The sequence below is a fragment of the Parasteatoda tepidariorum genome, chromosome 2 (assembly GCF_982258835.1).
Source record: "Parasteatoda tepidariorum strain Cologne lab strain chromosome 2, Ptep-v5.0, whole genome shotgun sequence".
NCBI classification, from domain to species: Eukaryota; Metazoa; Arthropoda; class Arachnida; order Araneae; family Theridiidae; genus Parasteatoda; species Parasteatoda tepidariorum.
Genome location: NC_141756.1, coordinates 104590061 through 104616713, shown reverse-complemented (window position 1 = coordinate 104616713; position 26653 = coordinate 104590061). Strand labels below are relative to the sequence as shown.

At 31.8% G+C, this 26653-nt stretch overlaps 1 protein-coding gene across 1 annotated transcript; it reads left to right on the top strand.

Moving 5' to 3' along the window:
• LOC107447599 (ras-related protein Rap-1b-like) lies at window positions 1–26055 on the top strand. The gene is made up of 3 exons (XM_016062546.4): window positions 1–255; window positions 21394–21567; window positions 25066–26055. Exons 1-3 carry the CDS (start codon window positions 114–116, stop codon window positions 25446–25448), a joined length of 699 nt encoding a protein of 232 aa, XP_015918032.1. The 5' UTR covers window positions 1–113; the 3' UTR covers window positions 25449–26055.
• Window positions 26056–26653: the final 598 nt, after the last annotated feature.

The following is a 26653-nucleotide window of genomic DNA, read 5'->3' as shown; positions in this document are numbered from 1 at the left end:
ATGAAACACGCGGCTTCACGTGGGGGAAGATGATATACTTATGAATTCTGGGTACGGCAACTGTTTTATCCAGGTTATAAAGGATATTTCCATGGATTAAAAATATATCGTAGATGAGAGAAAGTAAGTTTGTTGTTTTAGGGGCAGGTGGAGTGGGGAAAACGAGTCTTGTAGTTCGTTTCTTGAACGATATGTTCTGTAGCACGTATAAACCAACTGTTGAAGACTGTTATCAGCATACCATCCAACTGCCAGGTATTTCTTTCTGATCAATTCTAAAGAACATTTCTTTGTTATTGATTCAATTCGAATTTTAGAATAAAAAATAAATAAAATGTTAGAAGAAGTTATTTTAATATTTTTCAATTTATATGTATACATATATATTTAAATATTTTTCAGTTTATTACCATAATTATATTGGCATTATTCAGCATAACACCCAACTGCCAAAATATATGTTCTACTTCTCTTTTTCATCTATTTTAAATCGTTTTCTTTTCCTTCTTTTTTCCTTTTTTTAAGAAAATTTTTTGTCGTTGATTGACGTTCAGCGTAAGAAGTTTTTGAAATAAATGAAATAGTAGAAGAAAATCTATTTGAAAAATTAATTATTTTTGATATATTACAGTAAATATATTGGCACTAATTACATCCAATTTCGAAAAACTAAGTCCCATTTCTTTTTATCATCTATTCTAAATAATTTTTGGAAAGAAAATGCTTTGTCATTGATTGATGACCAGCGTAAGAAGTTTTTGAAATAAATGAAATAGTAGAAGAAAATCTATTTGAAAAATTAATTATTTTTGATATATTACAGTAAATATATTGGCACTAATTACATCCAATTTCGAAAAATTAAGTCCCATTTCTTTTTATCATCTATTCTAAATAATTTTTGGAAAGAAAATGCTTTGTCATTGATTGATGACCAGCGTAAGAAGTTTTTGAAATAAATGAAATAGTAGAAGAAAATCTATTTGAAAAATTAATTATTTTTGATATATTACAGTAAATATATTGGCACTAATTACATCCAATTTCGAAAAATTAAGACCCATTTCTTTTTATCATCTATTCTAAATAATTTTTGGAAAGAAAATGCTTTGTCATTGATTGATGACCAGCGTAAGAAGTTTTTGAAATAAATGAAATAGTAGAAGAAAATCTATTTAAAAAATTAATTATTTTTGATATATTACAGTAAATATATTGGCACTAATTACATCCAATTTCGAAAAATTAAGTCCCATTTCTTTTTATCATCTATTCTAAATAATTTTTGGAAAGAAAATGCTTTGTCATTGATTGATGACCAGCGTAAGAAGTTTTTGAAATAAATGAAATAGTAGAAGAAAATCTATTTAAAAAATTAATTATTTTTGATATATTACAGTAAATATATTGGCACTAATTACATCCAATTTCGAAAAATTAAGTCCCATTTCTTTTTATCATCTATTCTAAATAATTTTTGGAAAGAAAATGCTTTGTCATTGATTGATGACCAGCGTAAGAAGTTTTTGAAATAAATGAAATAGTAGAAGAAAATCTATTTAAAAAATTAATTATTTTTGATATATTACAGTAAATATATTGGCACTAATTACATCCAATTTTGAAAAATTAAGTCCCATTTCTTTTTATCATCTATTCTAAATAATTTTTGGAAAGAAAATGCTTTGTCATTGATTGATGACCAGCGTAAGAAGTTTTTGAAATAAATGAAATAGTAGAAGAAAATCTATTTAAAAAATTAATTATTTTTGATATATTACAGTAAATATATTGGCACTAATTACATCCAATTTCGAAAAATTAAGTCCCATTTCTTTTTATCATCTATTCTAAATAATTTTTGGAAAGAAAATGCTTTGTCATTGATTGATGACCAGCGTAAGAAGTTTTTGAAATAAATAAAATAGTAGAAGAAAATCTATTTGAAAAATTAATTATTTACCGAATATTAGAATAATGATATTGGCACTAATTACATTCCCTATTCCATCCAATTTTCAAAAATTAAGTCCCATTTCTTTTTATCATCTATTCTAAAAATTTTTTTTTTTAAGAAAATGTTTTGTAATTGATTGATGACCAGCGTAAGAAGTTTTTGAAATAAATGAAATATATATTAAATAATAATATAAATTGGAATGTTTTTCAATTTATTATACTACATTGGCATTATTCAGCATACCGTCCAATTGTCAAAATATAAGTTCTAATTCTCGTTTTTCTCTATTTTAAATAGTTTTCTTTTCCTTTTTTGCCCCCTAATTTGAAAATTTTTTTGTCATTGATTGATGTGCAACGAATGAAGTTTTTGAAATAAATGAAATAGTAGAAGAAAATCTATTTAAAAAATTAGTTATCTTTGGAATATTAGAATAATAATATTGGCGTTTATTACATTCTCTATCTATACCATCCAATTTTACAAAATTAAGTTCTGTTTCTTTTTACCATCTATTCTAAATAAATTTCTTTTCCTTTGTTTCTCTTTTTTTAAATTTTTTATTTGTCATTGATTGATGTCCAGCGAATGAAGTTCTTGAAATAAAATAATAGTAGAAGAAAATCTGTTTAAAAAATTAATTATTTTTGATATATTACAAGAATGATCTTGGCATTAATTGGATTCCCTATGCCATCCAATTTACAAAAAATTAAGTCCCATTTCTTTTTATCATCTTTTCTGTATAAATGGTTTTTTTTAAAGAAAATATTTTGTTATTGATTTATTTTCTGCGCAAGAAGTTTTTGAAATAGTAGAAGAAAATCTACAAGAAAAATTTAATTATTTTTGATGTATTACAATAATAATATTGAAATTGGCAATAATTATTGGCATTAATTACATTTCCTACACCATCCAATTTCCAAAAATTAAGTCCCATTTCTTTTTATCATCTATTCTAACTAAATATCTTATTTTTCTTTAAGAAAATGTTTTGTTATTGACTGATGACCAGCGTAAGAATATTTTGAAATAAATAAAATATTGTGAGAAATTATATATAGAGAATTAATTATATTGGATTTATTACAATAATTATATTAGAATTAATTATTTTGATCATACCATCCAACTGCCAAGAAAATAAATTCTATTTATCTTTCTCATCTATTCTAAATTGCGCATTTTTTAAAAATATTTTTGTTAGCAATTTAATTCTAGCAAAAAAGTTTCAGAAATTTAAAAAAGTAATAATAGAAGTTGTTAGGGAAAATTAATTATTTTAGATATATATTGCAATAATTATATTGAAATTAATTAAATTCAGCATACTATACTACTGCTAAAACAATTTCCCATTTCTCTCCAATCTCTTTAAACCGTTCATTTTTGTTCAAATTTTTCGTCAGTTTCATACAAGTGTAACGTTCTTAACAATAAGATTATAAAATAATAGTACATAAAGTAATTAAAGTAGTTCCTTTTTGGAGATTAATTAGATTAACAAATACCTTGTAGGGGAAATAATATGATTTGCGCTTTCGCAGTTAGAATTTTTTTAAATTTTTAACCACCTTTTGAGAAAAAATTATTAAAAAAAAGAGAAAATAGAAAATAGAAAAATTATTAAAAATAACTGCAATACCAACACTTTTTTAGCAAAATATCTTTAAGAAAACGCGCTAATTAAGACAGTTTTTTTTCTAAATTTTCGTGACTATTTAACTAACAGTTAGTAAAAAGTAGGAAAACACGACCTTCAACTACTATACAAACTACTTCAACACAAATTTAGTGAGAAAATCTATAGAAAGAATCATCAAAGGATAGACAAACATTACCTTCAACCAATTAATTTAATGAATTATTATAAAAGGACGTTAATACTAAAAACTTAGTTACGTAAGCATATTTTTGGCTATTTTGAACTCACCCTCCCCACAGTCAGAAAAAATAAGCAAATCACAAACACCCACTTATGCTTACGTAAGAAAGATGCAAATCCCCCCTCCCTAATTTTTGCGTTAACTTTGGCATTTACTGTAGTAATCTAGTTCTGGAATTAAATTCAAACAAAAAGATGTAACGGTGAATAAAACGAAATTTACGTTTTTAATTTATTTTATAAATTTTTGAGTCGATACTATTCTTTAAGAATCTTTTGTGTCCACTAGACCTCTAATAAAAATTCGAGGAAATTTTTTTCCGCTTGATAATAGTATACGGAAATAATTTTAACTCTTACCATTTTTAAATAAAAAAAGAGAAATAAACTGTATTAAACAATACTTATTAATATAAAATTAAATGAATGTTTTTTCGAATATGTTCGAATGTTCTTACTTTGAATGTTTTTCCAAATATGTTTGAATGTTTCATATTGAATGTTTTTCCAAATATGTCTGTGTTTTTATTTTGAATGTCTTTCCAAATTTGGTCACCAATAAAATGGAAAACATTTTGAAATAAACATTTTCATGTAGAAGTAGCCTAGAATATCAGTTTCTAATTAGTGATCCCCGTCAATATTAAGTAGCCTTCATTTGGGGATTTCAAATATTACGCATGGGCTTAACAGAGGGGGGAGTTATAATTTGCTTATTTTTGCTGACAAGTGTGCTTTCAAAAAAGTTTTAAAAGGCAAAAAAGAAAAAAAAATATTAACCAAAAAATGACAAATGTAACATGTTCAAGTTTTGAATTAAATACGGCAAAAAAGGAATTGGAAAAAATTTCTATGGAGAGTTTCATAGGTAAAGAGTTTTGGCTGCAGTAGGAAAATAGAAAACATTCTTAAAAAATACTCTACTTAATTTTATGAAACGAATGTAAACGTATATTTTGAGCAAAGACATTAATTTACATGAATTTAATCCTAAAGTTAGATTATTACGATAAAAGTCAAAATTAAAGAAAAAAACAAGGGATGTGCATTGTTACTTTATCACGTAAGCATTTGGAGTTTTATAACTGCAGTTGAGCAGGCGACTCAACTCGGGGTTTACGTCTACTAATGTTCAACACCGTAGCCTAGTCATTTTGAACCCAATCCAGAAGACAAGGGAAGTCCTGGATCAAGTATTGGGAGAAAGTTTGCCTTCGTGGAGGACTTTTTGATGGAACTAACCCGCATTTGCGTCACATGGAGAGAAAACCCAAGAAAACCTTCCACGGTTAGCCTGACAGCAAGGAGACTCTAACCCATCATTCGTCTACCACTGAGGATATTTTACGTCTGCACTGTGGTAGGTGCGTGCCGGATGCGGAATTCGCATTGACCAGCCATCTCTGGGATTTGAAATCGGTTCACCTCATTTGAATGCAAATGCTCTATCTGAGGCATCGCGGCTCTTTTCCATCTTTAGTTCTTGCAATTTTAAAAAACTAGTTCATTTGCTTTATTCTGTGTAAAAAACTTATAAAACTAGTAGAAAAAAGTATTTATATTATTATTTTTTAAATAATCCTTTTCAGGTAAAAATAAGGCATTTTTTGCATATACACTAAACACTGTAGAAAAATTCTATCACCCAAAACAAAAATCCTTTGTGGATTTTATTTAGAAGGCTATCAACCATGTTTTGAACTATTATATTAAAAGCAAATGAATATACTACTGAGTTAGGGATAAATGTAGTTAATAAAGCAAATTTTTAAAAATTTTCGCACTTGTCTTTGCGAAAAACATGCACAAAAAACGATATTCTACTTTTTTATCTTAGTCCGCAATTCAAAGCATGTGTGCTACATTCATAAACACTAATGGAAAATTGTAGACAATTATTAAAAACAACATGAGATATCATGCCTAAAGTGGTGTAAAATGTGAAAGAAAAGCCTGATTTTGAGATAAACGCAATTAAAGACTTAAAATAACTAGTCTATCCACTATTATCATCTTGAACAAAAACTGCTATAACTTCGTAAATAATTAGAGTACAAACAAAAGCAAAGTATTTTTAGAAAGCTATGACTACAGGGATTCTAAATTTATAATAAAGTCAATTTCGAAAAATTTTGTCCAATATCATGTTTTTGCACTAGTTTATAAAACTAGTGCAAAAGCATCAGATCTTGCACTAGTTTGTAAAAACTTTAAAAACTAGCAAAAAATTTATTTATGATTATTTTACACCTTAATGAATAAATTTTCTTAGCAAATGTATACATATTCATCAGCGAAAGACTATTAATTATTCTGAAAATATATTTATTTGTCTTAAAGATCATTAATAGTTTATGAATGAAGAAAGTTGAAGAAAGAAGCCTGTATCTAATCTAGTTCTTGATTTGATTTAGTGAATGCGCAACCTGAATATAAACGCCGATTGTGGAAATGAAAACGCAAAAGAGTGAAAATAAGCTTCGAAAATGTTTTTCAGAGGAAATCGATATTTCAGTGTTGATTTTAGCTCTTGAATTTATTTTTTAATCGAGGCAAAGTACTAATGCAATTTTTCATAAATGAAAGAGTATGGCTGCCTGTAAAAGTGACTGGAAACACCTAGTTTGGAAGGCTTCGGCACACCCTGGGCTATCATACCATGATTGATGTTGGTATCTTTTTCATTATAACAAAATTATTATTAGGACATGTTATTTTTTCTTTACAAGCATTTTAATAAAACAATTTTATAAAAGTAATGGTAAAAATAAACAAATAATGGGTAACATTTATTCACCAATTTACCTTTTCAGTACAAAACTTATTTATTGCTTTTTTTGAATTTCAGTTTGTACCTATTGCCAAAATTAATTTAGCAACATTGGTGCTAATAACAATATGGCAATTTCATACAGTTTTCATATACGAATAAGCATTATTTTTATGTTTCATTCTAGCTTCCATTGCAAAATTTAATATTTTACTTCAATTTGTACCTATTACAAAAATTAACTAAGCATCTTTGGCGCCAATAAAAATATAGCAATTTTATACGGTTCTAATGTAGAACTGTTCTTCATAAATTTACCTTTCTGATACGAAACTCATTTTTTTATTTCAATTTGTATCGATTACAAAAATTAATTGATTGTAATTCTCGAAAAAATTATTTGTTCTCATGCTAATATTTTTGATCATTTTTGACGAATCAGTACTTATTTCGAATGTCGTGAAAATCACCTAACTATTATTGCAGCCAGTGATGCTTAACTAATGTGGTATTAAATACTACTGGTATTATAATCGGCGTTGAACATTCAGCAATAAGTTTGAGTTTACTATTATCAATGCTCTTGAAATTTTCAATCCAATCCAGAAGACAAGGAAACTCCTAGATCAAGCATTGAGACAAACTGTACATGAGGATTTTTTGATGGAACTAACCCACATTTGTGTTATATGGGGAGGAAAACCCTGGTGATTCTAACCCATGACTCGTATACTACTAAGGATATTTTATGTTAGCACAAATGTCGGCGAGAGACAGGAGTAGAATTCATATCGATGATTCTAACACAAGTCAACTTGGGAGGCAAGTTCTCTATTCCCTGAGCCGCTGCGCCTAACGTTATCGATATTATATTTTATAACCGGCTTTGAACAGCTTACGACTTTTACTGTTCTACTCAGCAGCCTTGTAATTTTGAATCCAACCCAGAAGACAAAAGAACTCCTGGATCAAACATCGGGGCAAACTAGCCTTCGTGGAGAACTTTTTTGATGGAAATAACCAGCGTTTGCGTTACACGGAGAGGAAAACTATGAAACCTCCCACTGTTAGCCGGTGGTCTGCCTATCACTGAGGATATTTTACGTCAGCACTGTGGTCAGTGCGAACCAGAATTTGGGTTACTTCATTAGAGACGTGCTCTCTATCCCCTGAACCGCCATGGCTCGATAAAATATATTTTCAAATCCTACGAAAAACTCATTCTTTGGGATGTAAGCGAGAACTTGTAGTCGAATAGTGGTTCGCTGTTATTTGGTCTCCTATTATTAGGTTCGCTGTTAGTAGGCACCCTGATCGTTAGGTCAACTGAGTCTTCGAACGTATTTGCACCAAATTTGGTCCGGATCCATTCCAAATATTGAATTTGAATACGGTTTCTGTAAATATGTACAAAATGTATCATTATATGATACATTATACTATCTATTGTAAAATATTATCATTTTAAGTATACAATAACCGTGCAATCATATATTTAGATTATTTGTAATTATGATTACATGCAATCGCATATTTTGATTATTTGTAATCAGTAATCACGATTACAAGTAATTGGTTATGTAATCACGATTACAGTTGTAATCAAAATTATGAATGTCACAGTAATCATGTTTACAAGTAATTAATTACTGTAATTAAAAAATTTAATCGATTGTATTTTTCCCCTGCTCTGATGTAATCAAAAATTATGATTACTTGTAATCGCAATTACCTGTAATCGTGATTACAAGTAATTGATTATATAGCAGTAATTATCTGTAATCGATTACTGTAATCGACGCCCAACTCTGGTAAATACATATAAGCATTCTGTTTTGTATTTAGATATAATTTCTAACTTAGACTAACTTAACTAAGTTTAGTGGGTCATGTTTATACAAGGTTAATTAGATGAATCTCAGGAATTTTCATTTTGAAAATTGGGAAAAACACGAGAAAGACATCTAAAAGTTGGAGAATGAGACGTTATTTATAAAAAATTAATGAAATTTAAGTATTTGCTTTAAATAAAATTATTTTAGATCATTTTTACTTAAAATGGTAGAAGAACGTGAGGTTTACAATGAACCATATTTATAAAATGAATATTTGTTTAAGAACGCAGGCGAAATCATGGAATAAAACTCACTCGGAAGAAATAGTTTTCGTCCGAAAAGGTAGAAGAAATTTATTTTAAAAAAGATATATTGAGAATATAAAAACAATTTTTCCACATTTTATAATTGTTTAAATAACATCTAGTAATACTTTCCAAGCTATCATTTTTAAATAAATAAAGCCTAAGAAGAAAAAAAAATTTCGTAAAAAGTTAAAAGCAAGTGTACTTTATCTCAATGTTTTACATAAAATAATAAGTAGAACCTTGTTCTGTAATTATATAAATAAATTAAATTATCAACTTTATAATTAAATTATCAAACACCATACTAATCATAATCACTAATGCAAATCACATATTTAATAACAAAAAGCTTAATAAATTTGATCGTACGGCCGGGATAGCCTGGTTGACAGGGCGCTGGACTCACATTCGTGAGAATGGGAGATCGAATCTAGCCACCCGAAAACCCCCCGTGTAGTAAATGGTGACTGGTGCAGGTTAAATCTATAAGGTCACAAAACCATCCATAACAATTTGTACCTCAGGGGGTACTTTCACTTGGAAAAAAATAATTTATTCATTATTTATACATTTTAAGCAAATGAAAATGGAAATCTTTTCATGTGTACATCTTCCGCAAAAATACTTTTAACATTTTTCACATATATTATTTGTTTTGTTTTTGTGGCGAAGTCGTACTTGACAAATTTTACGTTTGTTAGAATATGTTGTATTTGACGATGTTGCAGTTGATCTTTGTGGGTCTCCATGTTCTGATGAATTTTTCTGCCTTGCAGCTCTGTAATCGGTGGAAAGTTGTCCTGCTAATTGAAAGAGGAACTGCTTACGTTGTATTAGTATTCCTGTCTCTTCTTTGTAAAGGATCCAAGCATTTACAACAGCCAAATCTAAAATATTGAAAAAATATTTGGAGGGGCCATCTACGAGAACTAGATTTTACTGCATATTTTCTAGCCATTTGATCCGCCATATCAACTCCAAATTTTGTTTTGTTATAAAATTGAATAGAGTCCTGTAACATTTTTTAACTACTTTTATCAATTTTCTCAAATTTATGCCTGGAACTTAGAACTCTCTTATTCGGTTTGCTTTTATATATTGTAAGGACACAATTTTGTGATTTATATAGGAGAGTGGAAAAACGAGGCATGCAATCCTTCGTTTGTTTGGCTGCTTTGGGTCTTTTATTTCCTCTAATAGTTCCACCTAGTGTTGTTTTTTGGGTCCAATAATATCGTCGCGAGTGACATGCTAGTGAAAAAGTTATCGATCGTGATATTCCTTCCGCAGCTTGGCTCGACAAGTTTCAGAACAACGTGTTCACTGAGAAGCATTGACGATGGTCGTTGTTCATCTTTTTCCAAGTAAGGAAAACCATTCAAAACATACTTGCTACTAACATCTGATGCAAGCCAGAATTTGATACCAAATTTGTTGGGTTTATTAGGCATATACTGTATAAACTTGCACCTGGCTTTTGTCAACTGTTATATTTTGCCCTGGTTGATAGCAAGCTTGATTATTTTCAATGAATTTGTCCCATATTTCCGAAACCAAGGCAAATTTATTTGTTTGGAGACGTCTACTTCTTTCGGTTATTTTGTCAAAACCAATAAATCGTAGGATTTGCTTCAACTTATCTCTGGTCATAGTTATTCTAAAAAATTCGGAATCCCACTTTGCTGACCATAAATAACTCAGTTTTAAATTTTTTGCCTCGTAGGCTCCACAAGCATATGAAATCCCAATAAATGCACGAATTTCCGGTAATGTTGTTGTCCAATCGTTCCCCAAAATTCGGTGGCCTTCTTCTTCTGTGCAGTTTTTTATATGTTCGATAATATAGTTATCTATTGTCAACGAGAATACACTGACAAGATTATCTGCCATAATGTTCCTTTTTGCGTAGCCTGTTGGACCTTTCACACCCTTGAAAACACAAGTAGATGGTAACCTTCCAGGAATTCCACCTTCATCAAATTTTAACCACACAGTAAGCATCGGCAGCTGTTTCGGTCTCTTGAAAGGTGTTTTCAGTTTCTTCATCAGAGTCTGAACTACTTTAGCACCCTACACCCTTTCCTGGACACATTGATGACACTTTCATTCTCATCGTTGGTGATCGCCTCTTCATCGATATCTTCAGCATCAGATGTCTCACTTTGAATATAATCCGATTCATCTTCAGATGATAGTTCCCAATTTGTTGCATCTGATTCTACATCGGAACACTCTTCACCTATGTTCTTTAGCTTTTCCAATAACTCTCTTCTATTCCACATTTCTTTCATGAATTTAGGGCGCAAAAGAAATCAACTGAACAACGTGTTAGAACGAATATCACTGCATAAAGCAGGCCTATCCAAAGTCGACACGTGCGCAGCTCGCGGTTATTACGTTGTAGCGCGTTCAAGGCGCGTGGGCAGGCCTGGCGTAAAGATTTGAATAACAAGTACTGTTTTTGTTATTGAACAACTGCAACTTATCGAGTATATTTTATTTTATTTTATAACCGTCATTGGACAGCCAACCCAATTTTAGGACCACGACTACTAATGTTCAACTCCGTAGCCTTGCAATTTTCAATCAATCCAGAAGACAAGGAAACTCCTGGATCAGCACTCCAAGAGGTATGATTTGTTATGGGAACAGGGCGGACTTTGAGACTCGACAAATTTAACGTGCATCAGTCACCATTTACTGCACGGGAATCTTCAGTCCATGCTTCAAATGCGGGTTAGTTTAATCAATAAGTCCTTCACGCAGGTAAATTTATCTTAATACTTGATCCAGGAATTCCTTTGTTTTCTAGATTGAGTTCAAAATTAAAAGGCTGCGGAGTTGAACATTAGTAGTCGTAAACCCAAAATTAGGTAGGCTGCTCCTGGATCACGTATTGAGAGAAATTTGCCTTCGTGGAGAACTTTTTGATGGAACTAACCCGCATTTGTGTTAGAGAGGAAGACCACGAGAACCTCCCACGGTTAGCCTAACTGCAAGGGGACTCTAACCCATGATCCGTCTACCACTGAGGATATTTCACGTCAGCACTGTGGTCGGTGCGAGCCGGATGCGGAATTCGTATCGACCAATCATCTCTGGGATTCAAACACAGTTCACCGCATTGGAAGAAGATAGATTTTATAAAAAAAAGTATAGAATAATATGAAATTATACTCCGTTATAATAAAATAAAAAGTTAAAATTTTTATATGATGTCTAAAAAACTTTACATATCTAATATAACACCACATATTTTGAAAAAATTCTGCACTGAATGAGATTTTTTTAAAAATTCCATAATCATCCATATTTAACACTTTCAATTTTAATAAATATCTTCTGAAAAATAATTTAAATAACCAGTATTTTATTTAAAAACGCTGAAAAATAACTAATTTAAATGGAAATTTTATATAACATATTCTAAATAATAGTATTTTTAAAAATAAGAACTATAAGAGTTACAGGTATATTCACTTACCAAAAAGAAAAACAGCGTCTTCTTAAGAAATACCGCTATCAATCAAATGATTCAAAAAATCTTTTTGATTCAAAATATTGATTGACATAGACGCAAGAAAAAAAAAATTAAATGTAAAATAGAAGTGAGAACTTAACTTAATTAAAATGTAGAACATAACAATTTCATTTAGATTTATTATCGTTTCCTCTTTAAAATAAAACGATGCAAATTCTAGCTTATAGCTGGCATACAATTAAATAATAAATAGCTCACCCATCAAATCATGCTTGAGCGAAAACGTCCCGCAGTGGACTGATCGTTAAGACTCAAACCCACAGATCACCGAAGTCAAGCATCACTGGCTGGGGTCAATGTGCGGGTGGGTGACCTCTTGGATCAGTCTGCGTAGGGACCGAGGGCGTGCGGTATTGGTCCTCGTTAGACTGTTCTAAAGTAATGTGCTCGACTTCGCGTGCAGGTAGTTGGGCTACCGAAGCGGGGGTGCCATCCCTTCAACAGAGGATCAAAATTATGATGGCATGTCTTCGGATTATCCCCAGGGATGTTTCCCAGACCGTCGCCAATAAACCATTGTGCAGCTCTAGTGGGACGTAAATGAATTACAACAGCTTGAGCGAAAACAATTCAAGTTAAATATCTGCCATTTGAGTGGCAGATATTTAAGCGATAGTGTTATATATATATATATATATATATATATATATATATATATATATATATATATATATATATATATATATATATATATATATATATATATATATATATATATATATATATATATATATATATATATATATATATATATATATATATATATATATATAAAAGCATGTTATATAATGCATAGTATATATGTAATTGTGTTGCTGCGTAATAAATAATTAGTTAATATTAAACAAGTTTTTAAAAATTGATTTCTAATTATATTTAAAGTCGTTTTGTATCCAGTTTCTATTCCCCCCCTCCCAATATTAATTGGCACTCACTCAAATTTTACGGAATATTGAAAATTATACTATAATTCTTCTTCAGCGCCCTGAAAAGGGCGGTGAAAGCCATTTGTATAAATTCCCTTTATCAAAAAATGATGAGAGGTTGTAATGATTTGTTTTATGGAATGGAGCGTTAAAAATAATCAGAAACAGGTGGGATGTCTGATCGATGTTGCTGGAAACCGCATTCCATAAATAGGTTTTGTGGAGTCGCTATGGTAACCCCTTCGCACTCCATCTCTCTGGGAAAAAAAACTTTTCTGTAATCCAATTCTAAGATTTTCCGAACTATTTCTCTTTTTTTTTTCTTTCTATAATTCACTTTAATGTCACACATCTTTTTTTCTGAAAACTCTACGTTCGTAATTAATACAGTTCTGTTTGTGGATAAAGGGAATAATTTTTAACACGAAAATTTCTTTTTGTTTATTTCGTTTTTAAAATGCTTTCTTAACGGAGATTGAAATGTAAATGATAAAAAGTGTCCTTACTACTGCCTATATACATTCACTACATTCCTATATACATGCCCTTATTAAATATTTTAAGAATCCGTGTTATAAAAGAATTAAAACAAATACATATTTCGAGTCGCTAATTAATATTTAAGTAAGGAAAAATATATAACTGAAATCAAACTCTGACGAATTAGAATTGAGGAAGGCAGGAACAAAAACACCAAAATCAAATTAATTACTCAACGGAATTTGAAGTTGTTTATTATAGTCGGCTTTTCATAACTTCTTACTTTCTTCAGGCAGTCAAACAGTTTCCGATGTTCGTAACCTCGTTAACGATTATAGGTAGGAAATCACAAGCCATTGGCCTGATTGTAGTGGATTTTCGTGATTTTCATCTGATCATAACGCAATTGCTGGTTAGTTCCATTAAAAAGTCCACAAAAGCTAGTTTATCAAAATGGTTGGTACAAAAGTTCCCTTGTTTTCTGGGTCGGAGTCAAAGTTACAAGACTGCAGAGTTAAACATTCATAATCACATACCTAAAAATGGTTCGGGAATGTTAAGGATGCGTTGAAATTTAGATAAAAGGCGGGGATTATATGTATACCTGAGTACATATATAGCTATAAAGTCATAATATATATATATATATATATATATATATATATATATATATATATATATATATATATATATATATATATATATATATATATATATATATATATATATATATATATATATATATATATAAAGTTTTTTTGGTTGTTTTATTTTCTTTGAAAAACTCCTCGAAAGAAATTTTTTTTTCTTTAACGAGAAAAGGAACTTAATTTCATATGTTCAGAAAACTAGAAACTGGTAGAAAAAACCCCACTCAACACCGATTTTAGGTGTAAGAAAATTTTGAAGAGAGTTCGGGATCTTTTCTAAAGAGTCTAAACAAACCCTTAGATCTGGTTGATTTTTCACAAAATGTAGGACCCAACTGTCACAAAAATTACGAATAGATATTTTCCTTTTCCACAAAAGCAGGATCTTGTACAAAAAGTTTGGAAAGGTTTCTGATGGAATAGTATTAATTTTTCTTCAATTAAATCATTTTAAAACACATTAGAGAAAGCCAATCCCTGTGAAACACATTATTAAATTGTACATCTTAAACATAGGTCGGAAAAACTACACTATTTTTGTGGTTTTCTATAACTACAACTACTCTGTTACAAATGTAGTTAAAAGAAATTCATTTTCACCTGTATAATTTACACTGCCGGAGAAATTAATCTGCACCTGTATAATTTACACTGCTGGAGAAATTAATTTGCGCCTGTATAATTTACACTGCTGGAGAAATTAATCTGCACCTGTATAATTTACACTGTTGGAGAAATTAATCTGCTCCTGTATAATTTACACTGCTGGAGAAATTAATCTGCACCTGTATAATTTACACTGCTGGAGAAATTAATCTGCACCTGTATAATTTACACTGCTGGAGAATTTAATCTGCACCTGTATAATTTACACTGCTGGAGAATTTAATCTGCACCTGTATAATTTACACTGCTGGAGAAATTAATCTGCACCTGTATAATTTACACTGCTGGAGAAATTAATCTGCACCTGTATAATTTACACTGCTGGAGAATTTAATCTGCACCTGTATAATTTACACTGCTGGAGAATTTAATCTGCACCTGTATAATTTACACTGCTGGAGAAATTAATCTGCACCTGTATAATTTACACTGCTGGAGAAATTTATCTGCGCCTGTATAATTTACACTGCTGGAGAAATTAATTTGCGCCTGTATAATTTACACTGCGGGAGAAATTAATCTGCACCTGTATAATTTACACTGCTGGAGAAATTAATCTGCACCTGTATAATTTACACTGCTGGAGAAATTAATCTGCACCTGTATAATTTACACTGCTGGAGAAATTAATTTACACATTATGTTCAAAATGGTTTTGAATTAAAAAAAATTGGCTTATATTAAACATGAAGAATAATTTAGAAATTTTCATTCATGTTTACATGAGCCAGTTTGTTATTCTAAGACATTTCGTTCGAATTTGCACGTTTAGTCTTCCACTTCTTATGTTCTTTTTGAGAGCGATTATTTAATTTCAGACATGCTAGGAAATTATCAAATACTTGTTATTTTGTTAAGCGTTTAATGCTCTTTTATTTCTTCTAAGAAATTAAGCAAATCGAAAACACGTCCCCTTCCTTTGAAATATCATCACTGTTTTATGAGCCTACATTTACATATGAAAGTGCGATTAAAGAAATAAATTAAAATGGCTAACTTAAACATTAGTTATACGTAACTCTAAATACACAATTCTTGTAAACTCACGGTCACAGGGGCCTTTAAAAAAGTACCACACAACACTACAAACTACGAAAAAAAAGTAGCGACTACCGTAGTTTCAATACTTGTAGCGCGAAACTTTCGACCACTAATCTTAAACATCAAGTACCTAGACCGTTCCTCACACCTTCCAGGTCATGGCCGGCCGCGGTTGAGATAGGCTGACTCGGTGGAGTCTGATTTTCTTGCAATTAATGAAAAGAATTCCAGATAAATAGGAAGTCGTTATGGACAAATCTTCAGAGGAAGGCATTGGCCCCCATTGGGATGTCTGGCCAACTATGATGATGAGTGCGCTACTTCCGACCAACTGGTTTTATTTTATTTTATGACCGCCGCTGAACAGCCTACCCAATTTTTGGGTTTACGACTAGTAATGTTCAACGCCGTAGCCTTGTAATTTTGAACCCAAACCAGAAGACAAGGGAACTCCTGGATCAGTACCCCCAGAGGTTTTGATTTGTTATGAGAACATGGAGGACTTTGAGATTCGACAGATTTAACGTGCATCAGTCACCATTTACTACACAGGGAGTCTTCTACCGGCGGGGACCGGAGCCACGAGCTCTTGGACATAGGCCCGGCACCCCACCGACCAGGCTATCCCGACCTAGTAGCTACAATTTATCAGAATTATTGTTGCACCGCACCTGTGGCGACCAACTGGTTTAGAGCTACCATGATTATGCAATTTTTTCCAGTACTCACTCTTTTCAGAGGGCCATAACAACCTATTTTCATATTACCTATAGTAGGCAATTTGATAACTACAACAGTACATCTGGCCAAAACAGTATTAATTACCGTTATACTAATAGTAATTATTACCAAGATTAATTAACTAATCATCATTGGCTTGAATTTTTAGATTTCTTCAAAACGATTTAGTACCTTTTCTCCTATATTTTTTTTCTTCATAGTACCCAACTTAGTTTCTTTCTACTTCAATTATCGATTATTAATTGATTGAAAATTATTTAGTTTTATAGAAATACATTTTAAAAGCATAAGTACAAACAAAAAAACATGTTGGTTCCAGTAAACACACTTTGAATAACGTAGCCCTCACACGCCATCAGCATTCATCATAAATCGTAACTGGTACAACGAATAAAGATTGATTAAATATTAAGGAAAGCGAAAAAAAACTTTTTTTGATTAAATAGAGCTGTAAGCTATCATACATCACTGATACTATCTTATAAATGTTTAGAAAAACAGAATCTTCTTCAGTTTTTTAGGCACTTTTCCGTTAGCCGGGCGCATTCGAAAAATAGCCAAATAATGAAGAATCCGCCAAATTTCTTACAACCATAAGGGGAATGTTAGATTGCTCTATTCTTTGCATTCATTCAAAACAAAGCACATTTTCTTTTCTTTCTTACATCGCAAATTTTTTATTGTTAAACTAACAACTAAACTATTAAACTGTTTAGCCATTAAATTCTAGTTCTAGTTCATTTACGTCGGACTAGAACTGCGCAATGGGCTATTGGTGACTGTCTTGGAAACATCCATGAGGATGATCCGAAGACATGCCATCACAATTTTGATCCTCTGCAGAGGGGATGGCACTTCCACTTCGGTAGCTCGAGGACCTGCACGCGAAGTCGACCACTTTACGACAGAACAGTTTAACGAGGACCCATACCGTACACCAGTGGTTCCCAACCTGGGGGCGATCGCTCCAAAGGGGGCGATAGAGCTTCTCAAGGGGGCGATAATCCTTAGGGGGGCGATCAGGGGGCGACAAGTACTCAAAAGATAAAAATTGCTAATAATATTAATAATAAAAGCTATTTGAGATTGAGATTGAAAATATATATGAAACCTATGGTTCTGGTGTAGACAAGTAATTATGATAGTTAAAAATTAAAAAAAATTCTAGTGCAGGATCGTTTTCGTCATACGTTTTGGTATCGCTGGCGGAAATCTGATAAGTCACTCTGTTTATCTGAGCAATAATACTGTTTCCAGGCGTATTGATGAGATGGCCGCCGACGTTGAATCAAAACTCATCAAATTTCTGAAAGAAGGTAAATTTGCATTGCAGATTGATGAATCAACTGTGATAGATAACAAAGCTGTTTTAGCTTACGTGAGATTCATAAATGAGAGTAAGGAGATTAACGAGGAAATGTTGTTTACAAGAACTTTGTACACAGATACAAAAGGATCGTCGATTTTTAAATTGGTCAAAGATTATTTTGAGGTAAAAGAAATTCCCCTCACAAATGTAAGTGCTTGTGCAACAGATGGTGCTCCAACCATGTCTGGTTGTCATACTGGGTTTCTGGGTCACCTTAAAAAAGAAGTACCGGAAGTTATCTCACCATTCATTATGTCATTCATCGTCAACTTTTGAATGCGAAAAATTGGTTATTTCTGGCATCAATAAAATAAAAGTTAATGCTCCTAATAACCGTTTGTTCTGAGAACTTGCCATGAAAATGATAAAGATTTCGAATTTCTGCACCTACATACAGCTGTGAGACGGCTTTCAAAAGGAAACTGAGCCGTTTCTTCGAATTGCAGGATTTGGTTACTGAGTTTCTCGACACCACTGATCCTGTTTTAAGTGAGAGTTTGGAAGCAACACAAGTTGGAAACTGCGTACCTCACTCATAGTCTTGAAAAAATGAAGGAAATCAACGTAAAACTTCAAGGAAATAAAATGAACATTATCAAGGCTAAGGGAATCATATCTTCATTCACCGCCAAGTTTGATATCTATAAGTCAAACATTGGTCGCAAAGACCTAATGCAACTTCCAACTCTTAAAAAGTGTTCAATGGCAGATTCTCGAAAATAAGAGATTCTCGAAAATAAAATCTTAATTTTTATTGATCACCTTGATCAGTTATGGAATCAAGATTTAAAGATTTGATGAAATTAGAAATTCCGGATTGGATTTTCGATCCTTTCTCTTTTGAAGTTGTGGATAAGCTCACTTCCTCTTTGTAGACTGAGATTTTAGATTTGAAGTATGACTCTGAGGCTAAAGTCGTCTTTAAAAAAGACGGTTACGAGTTAGCTTGGGTAAAGCTTATGGACACTTATCCACAATTATGGAAACAAACTGAGTCTCTTCTCATCTCGTTCCCGTCAGCATATTTAGTGGAGAGAGGATTTAGTTCTGTCTTCCAGCTGCTCACAAAGCAAAGAGATATGTTGGACATTTACTTCAAAGGAGACCCGCATTTAAATCTGAGGAGCATAAAACCTGACATTCAAGCTTTAACTTGAAATACACCAAGCACAGGGCAGTCATTGAAGTGGTAAAAATGTACTTTCTCAATCTTCATTTTTTTCTCAAATTTAGTTGGATTACAAAACAAAATTTGTAGAACATTACAAAATTTAGTTTAACGTTTTCTTGATTACATTAAAATATGAATTTAAAAAAATGTACTTTTGTTTTGATTATTCCGTTTTAAATATCATTTATTTTTGGTTAAAAAAAAGATTCACAATTTTTTTTTAATTAATAAAAATGACAGGATAAATGTGCCTCCTTATTTGCATTACAATTTAAATTAAAATCAAATAACATTGCATATTTTCAGTGTTTGGTTGCTCACAAGCAACACTGAATGGTTTTTTGAACAAAAAGAGAAAGGGGCGATATGTGTCAGCCAACCCCAAGAGGGGGGCGATGGTCCACAAGAGGTTGGGAGCCACTGCCGTACACCCTCAGTCCTGAGCGGACAGATCCAAGTGGTCACCCACCAGCACACTGACGGCAGACAGTGATGCTTGACTTCGGTGATCTGCTTGGAACCGTGTCTTAACAATCAGTCCACTGCAGGACGTTAAACTATTAAAACTGTTTTGTTTACAATTGATTAATATATGTTTATGGTTCAACTTGTTTTGCTTACTATTAAGAACTATTTGTTTACAGTTGAACGTTTTCGACATTTGTTCCGTCGACTGTCTTGTTATTCGCCTAGATTGGCGACTTGTCTCGCGCTTGGTTCACTATTGGCGGCATTTGCTCCCTGCTAACGGAAAAGTAACGTTTTTTATCGTCTACATAAGAAATAGATAGCATAAATAGATATAATCTTAAAAGTAATAACTAGAGCCCGGATTTTGATGACCTAAAAAATCTCAACTAATGTCCTTAAAAATGCTCTAAAAATGCGAAAATTGAGCTAAAAATGCCTTATGACATGACTTAAATAAAGTAAAAATATCGAACTAAAACAATGTTTTACTCTTTAGAATTATGAGTCATTTCAAAAAATATAAATCAATGCAATACTTATTCTACGTTTATTAAAGTTTGAAAAATATGTTTTATATCCTAAAATAACAAAAAAAAGGAACATATATTGACACCAAAACATTTCCATTTTGTATGGAAACTTTAATGAATATAACAACTTACATCTAATAATATTACTAAATATCAGAATTACATTGGATTAATAAATGTTTTTTGACATTTTGAAATGTAAACGAGCTGAAAGTAAATTTTTATACCTGGAGAAGCTTCTTTCAACATCTACAGATGTTAATGGTGCGTACTTGAAAACGACGGTCTCACTTACTGACAATCCTTCTTCAATTTGAAAAGTTGTTGCTTCACCTGTTAGTATCCTAGAGATTTTCTTCATTGTTTGGAAGCCAGTGTTATTCTCCAAAACTTTGTTCATTTTAGCTGCTACACTTTGTCCTATTTCTTCCCTTGGTAATTTATTGCATCGCCAAGTTCCAAAACTTGTTTCTCCAAACTTGTAATTGTCGAGACACAATAGCAAAGTTATACTTGATAAATGCTAAGTTTCCTTCGATTTTATCAGAAGCGAGCACTTTTAGTGCTATCTTAATTGATGCAGCATCTTCTGAATCAAAACTACTGACAGATAGACTTCACTATCTTAAAATTTGTACTGTAGTATAAGCATGCATCTAACCAGGTACCCCATCGTGTGATTACTGGTTTAGGGGGCAAAGCTGACTAGGAGCAAATGTTTTGAAACATTCCTTGAGAGTTACAATATGAAATGTAAAAATTATAAGACAAATCTTGCATTTCATGTAATAAAAATAACCCCAAAAATAATAAAAATTGGAAAAAATTAACAAAAGCCTTAAAAAAGGCTTTTAAATGCAAAATACGCCCCAAAATTTAAAAAAATGCCCTATAAATCTAAAAAAATGCTCCAAAGGACAAAAAATGTCCAAAAATGCAAATGTCATCAAAATCCGGGCCTTAGTAATAACTTATAAGTTTGAGATTTTATGTCATTCACTCCAATTGAAGATTGAATAATATACTTGATTGTATTTTTTTTCCAGATGGCATTTCGCACACAGTGGAAATACTTGACACAGCCGGTAGTCACCATTTTCCAGCAATGAGAGAACTGAGCATAAGATCGGGAAGAGGTTTCCTCCTCGTCTACTCAGTGGACAGCTATCAATCCTTCAGAGAAGCCACTCAGTTGTGGCAGCTCATTCGAGACATAAGAGGTTATCCTCCTTTTTTCTTTTCCCCCTTTGAACCTCTTCAGAATCCCTAGCCTTATATATACTTGTATCCTCCTTATGTTCTTGGGTATAGTGTGCCAGTATTGTACTTCGGATCACCAATAGCCTGTTAGGATCCGTTCAAATATTCTATAAGCAGCCAAGAGGGCAAGGAATTTTTCCAATTTCATCATATTCGCTGACAAAGGGGGAAACTAAACTCTAAACTCAGTGGTACGACAGCCAATAGAGGGCCAAGGCCTACTGTGCCCATCTCAATTTTCTTGACCTTGGGCTCTGGGGTGCAGGAGCAGATGTTCCGGTCAGGTGGTCAGCCGAACGCGGAACCCCCAGTGTTTAGTTCCCAAGCATGCTTGGTACTCATTTATCGACCCACTGAAGGGATGAAAGGCTGAGACAGCCTTGCCCGGCCCAAGGATCGAACCAAGGACCTGTGGCACGACAGCGCGAAGAGCTACCGTTCAGCCACCGGGCGTCGACAAAGGGGGAGAAGAAGTTTAAAAAATGTTTACTCAAGGGCGCTAAAATCCGCTTATTTTCGTCTGCTTTTAAAATCTAAATGCAATTTGGAAAAATTTCAAATTTGAAACAAAAGTTAAATTTAGGAAACGAAAAGATAAGAAAATAAGTTCCAGTGATTAAGAGTTTTAAACCTCAAAAGGATACCTGAAGAGTATACTACTCAAAATGTTATTAAAAGGGGGAACAACACATTAAAAATTAAAAAAAAAAATATTGAAAGGAAAAAAATTTCATTTTTTTGATAGTTTTATTTTTTAAGATTATTCGTACATTATAATCATTATACATATTATTGTATCATTGTTATCATTACATTTCGAATTGATTTTCGCAAAAATGTAAAAACTACAGCATAATGTGTCAAGCGCGGGACGCTATATGACATGCATGTGAACTAATGCGATCAGTTGATTAATGGATTTACTCACTCCCATGATATAAATTTTCGTAAAATATCATTAGTTTAACTATTTTCATTAAAATTATTTTGTTTAAATTATGTAAGATTAAGAATTAACAGTACATCCACTTTAAATACTTAAAAATGCAACTAGTTTAGCTGTAATAATTTTGAATAAAGATTGCAAAGGATTTTTGACAGTTATGGAACAAGTAGAAATAAACGTAAGCCCAAAGAATATGCTCAAAGGGAAGATGACCGTGTAATTTCGGTTGCTATTCTAAAAACACATGAAGCGTCACATGGAAGTAGATGAACAAGGAAAAGATCTAGACTAGTATTTGACATTGAAAATGGCGGAGAAGAAGCATCTTATGGATTTGGTATTGATGTATTATAGTTATTTGCAAAATTTTATAAATTTTATTGATCATAAAACTTTAAACGCAATATATTCGAGATTATGTTTATCTTGCTTACTCTGTTTGCGCAACTAGTACAATTAACTGTTTTACTTCAAATTTTGACACAAAGTTCAAAGTAAATATACTTTTTGTTGTACGTGGGGATCTTTTAATTGGGTTGACTGATTTTGAGTAATTTTGAAAATGTAACTTATATTATGTTATGTTTTTTCCATTTTTCCCCCCAAAACACCACCATTTCGTGAAGAAATTTTTTTTTTAAAAAAAATCCAGTCTGCAACGAAAACGACTTTCATGTAGTTTTAAAAAAAATTAAAATGGAGTGGAATTTGGATGATTTACTTTTCAACTTATGAATACAACAAGTTATGAATAATTTAAAAAATCAGTTATAAATACTACATTTTATAAATTATAAATATTACATTTTATAAATTATAAGTATTACATTTTATAAATTATAAATATTACATTTTATAAATTATAAATATTACATTTTATAAATTATAAATATAAATTTCCCTTAAATTAAAAAAAAACATGTTTCCCTTAAATTAATTCATACGTAAATTTTGCATTATGAGTAGTTACATCTTTTATTTGCATTTAATCTTATAGTTAGATTACTAAAATTAGCAAGATTAAAGTAAGGTTATCAAAGTTAAAGCCAAAACCAAAAAACAACTAAACCAAACTCCTCTGTGGTCAATATAATAGTTTTAAGGGGATTTTATTATCAACTATGTCAACCTTCATCTATCAAAAGGTACCTCTAGATAGAACCTAGTTTACGTGTATTATATACTAGTAGTGAATTGATATTTAATGTTCATAGTGGTAGTTACTCCCCTTTCAGAATTTTATCTGTGATAGAATTCGATAAACGACTAGTTGATTTATGCTGCTTTTTTTAAATTTTTTATTTATATAATTTTTGCTTATTATATTTTTCCTTCATTTTTTGTTTATTTAGATCATTTCGTTCATTATTTTTTTCCTTCATTTTCGTTTATTGGCAGGGTGACTTTTATTTACCTCAGCAGATTTTTGTTTTGTTTTGAGCGCTATTTTGTGAGCAAATTAGCTGTTTAATGTGGTCCATCCATCGATGTTGGAAAGTCTATTATCACGTCCGGAGGTCACCAATAAGGGGATTTTATTATCGACTATGTCAGCCTTCATCTATCAAAAGGTACTTCTAGATAGAATCAAGTTAACATGTCTTTTATATACTAGTGCAGGGATGGGCAAACTACGGCCCGCGGGCCAACTGTGGCCAGTCGGAAGATTTTATCCGGCCCGCGGATAAAATTTTTATTTGCCGATCAGTGGCAAATATAAACAATATACATCCATTTTCTTATCGACTACGTTTAAAATTATTTCTGCTCTTCCTTTTTTAACAAAGTACTGATGACACTTTTACTTTCTCTATTTTTGTTCTACAAAACATAAATTGATGGAAATAGTTAGCGCAGACAGCTTCAATTAGTAAAATGTTGAAAGCAGAAGTTCTTTATAGAATAGCCGTAGATTGGCTCCAACTAGCGTTTGCCTTTCTCGAGGAGCTGACTTATGGAATCTAATATAGGTAAATCGTACTTCACATTTGGCAGACTGCGCATTTTACGCTCCAAAGAGCGGACAATCTAACAATCATCTGAAGCAGTGGTTTCTAAATTTGCCAAAGTTTTACGAATCATTACCAAAAGCTAGTTTCCAAAATTTAATATTTCATGCCCAGAAGTCAGTGCTATGTTTGCTTAATCTTATCTATGTGAACAAGAGTTTTCAACTATGAACCTTAGAAAAAATCATTTCAGAAGTAGGCTAACAGAAAAGCATTTAGCCTTTAGCATTGAAATAAGCACATCTCGCTTCCAACCTTAATATAAGCAACTTTTAAAAATGAAATCGCAATTTCCATCATCTCACTAAATATTTAAATTAAAACTTGTATATCGCTTTTTTTTTTTTTTTTTTTAAATTTTGAAGTTTTTTCTTGGCGCACCAAAAATTTTTTTTCTTGATTTTTGGCCCTCGACCAAAAAAGTTTGCCCATCCCTGTACTAGTGAATCCATATTTAATATTTATAGTGGTAGTTATACACCACGGTGTCTTTCCTTTTGCAGCGGACGATGACGTACCCGTGCTGCTGGTGGGAAACAAGTCGGATCTGGAGATTCATCGCCAAGTGACCTACGACCAGGCTTTGAAGAGGACAAAAGAATCCATGGACGGTTGTTGTTTTTACGAAGCATCTGCCAAGTTCAACACGAATGTAAAGGAAGTCTTTCTGACCCTCCTGCAGTTGGCTAGGGATCAGGAGGAAGCTCAGGAGGCACTCCTGGAAGAACAGGATTTGTTCAGGAGGAAGAGCCGACGCCTCTCCAAGCGCATCAGTCGAAAAATCAACAACACATTTGCCCTCAAGAAGAACGATTCCACCACCGATCTGTCCGATCCAGTCATCGATCTGAAAAAAGATCTCCAACCCAAGTGCGTCATTGTTTGATAAGTTTTTTTGTTATTTTTTTTACTTCCATTCAAACTGTTTGAAGGGCACAGGTCCGTAAAGATCTTGTCAATTGTCGAGGACGAATTTCAGTGCTTATTGCAGACTATAATTTTTTTTATCTCCATAAAACACTCATTACTAAAGCGGATGATGTAATATTATCCCTTTTATTTTTGTGAGTTTCGTTACACAAGATTAATCTAAAGATTCATCAAGTTCCACAAATTTTCATCATTTCTACGTAAATAACAAAAGCGAGTAAAACATGAAAAGATACATACTAGATAAGTTTCTAGCACACATACTACAAATGTTCAGTAAGTGTACAACAATGTACAAAAGCGAGTGATACATGGAAGAGGTACTAACTCACCAAGTGTTTGGTCAATTCGACAAATTTTCATTACTTCTACGCAAATAACAAAAGCGAGGGATACATGAAAAGATACATACCAGATAAGTTTCTAGTATATATACTGCAAATGTTCAATAAGTATACCACAAAGTACAAAAGCGAGTGACGCACGGAAAGATGCATATACTTATCAATTTTCTGGTTCATTTTACAAATTTTCAATATGTGTATATAAATTTAAAAAAAAAACGAATGTTACATAGAAATATACACTCATAAAATTTTTTATATGTACAATAAATATAACTTGTGTACACCCTTATTCACTCGCCACACATCCTCACGTTCAATGGCATGTTTTTGTAACTTAACAAGACCTAACAAATTGAATAATAATTACAGAGTTGAATATAATTATAGAATAATAATTATATATATATATATATATATATATATATATATAAAGAGAGAAAAAGAGAGGTAGTGGTTAATGCCTTCCATTCGGCACATGAGGAATTTTAATAAAAATTCCCGTGAGGATGATCGGGCAATAAAGCATCAATAAAAATCTCGACACAACACATTCTGTACCTAATAAATTACGATTAAAATCCAATTTTTACATTTCAATGATGTAGATAGTGCTATTATGAAAGAAATGACAGAAAATTCGTAAGTACATTAAGTAAACCTTTATCACGCTAGCCAATTATTAAACATTTATAACTTGTTGTTTAGCGGACTCGAATTGGTGGCCTTAAATTACTTATCTATTGTGGTGGTCACTCTCATTTATTTACGACGTGATAAAATCAAATACCGAAATAACTAAGCTAAATCGTATCTC

Excerpts from the sequence above, each read along its gene's own strand:
- LOC107447599 (XM_016062546.4), top strand. The coding sequence starts at position 114 with ATGAGAGAAAGTAAGTTTGTTGTTTTAGGGGCAGGTGGAGTGGGGAAA. Across the intron at positions 256-21,393 it reads GCATACCATCCAACTGCCAG|ATGGCATTTCGCACACAGTG; the intron begins GTATTTCTTTCT and ends TTTTTTTTCCAG. Across the intron at positions 21,568-25,065 it reads GCTCATTCGAGACATAAGAG|CGGACGATGACGTACCCGTG; the intron begins GTTATCCTCCTT and ends TTCCTTTTGCAG.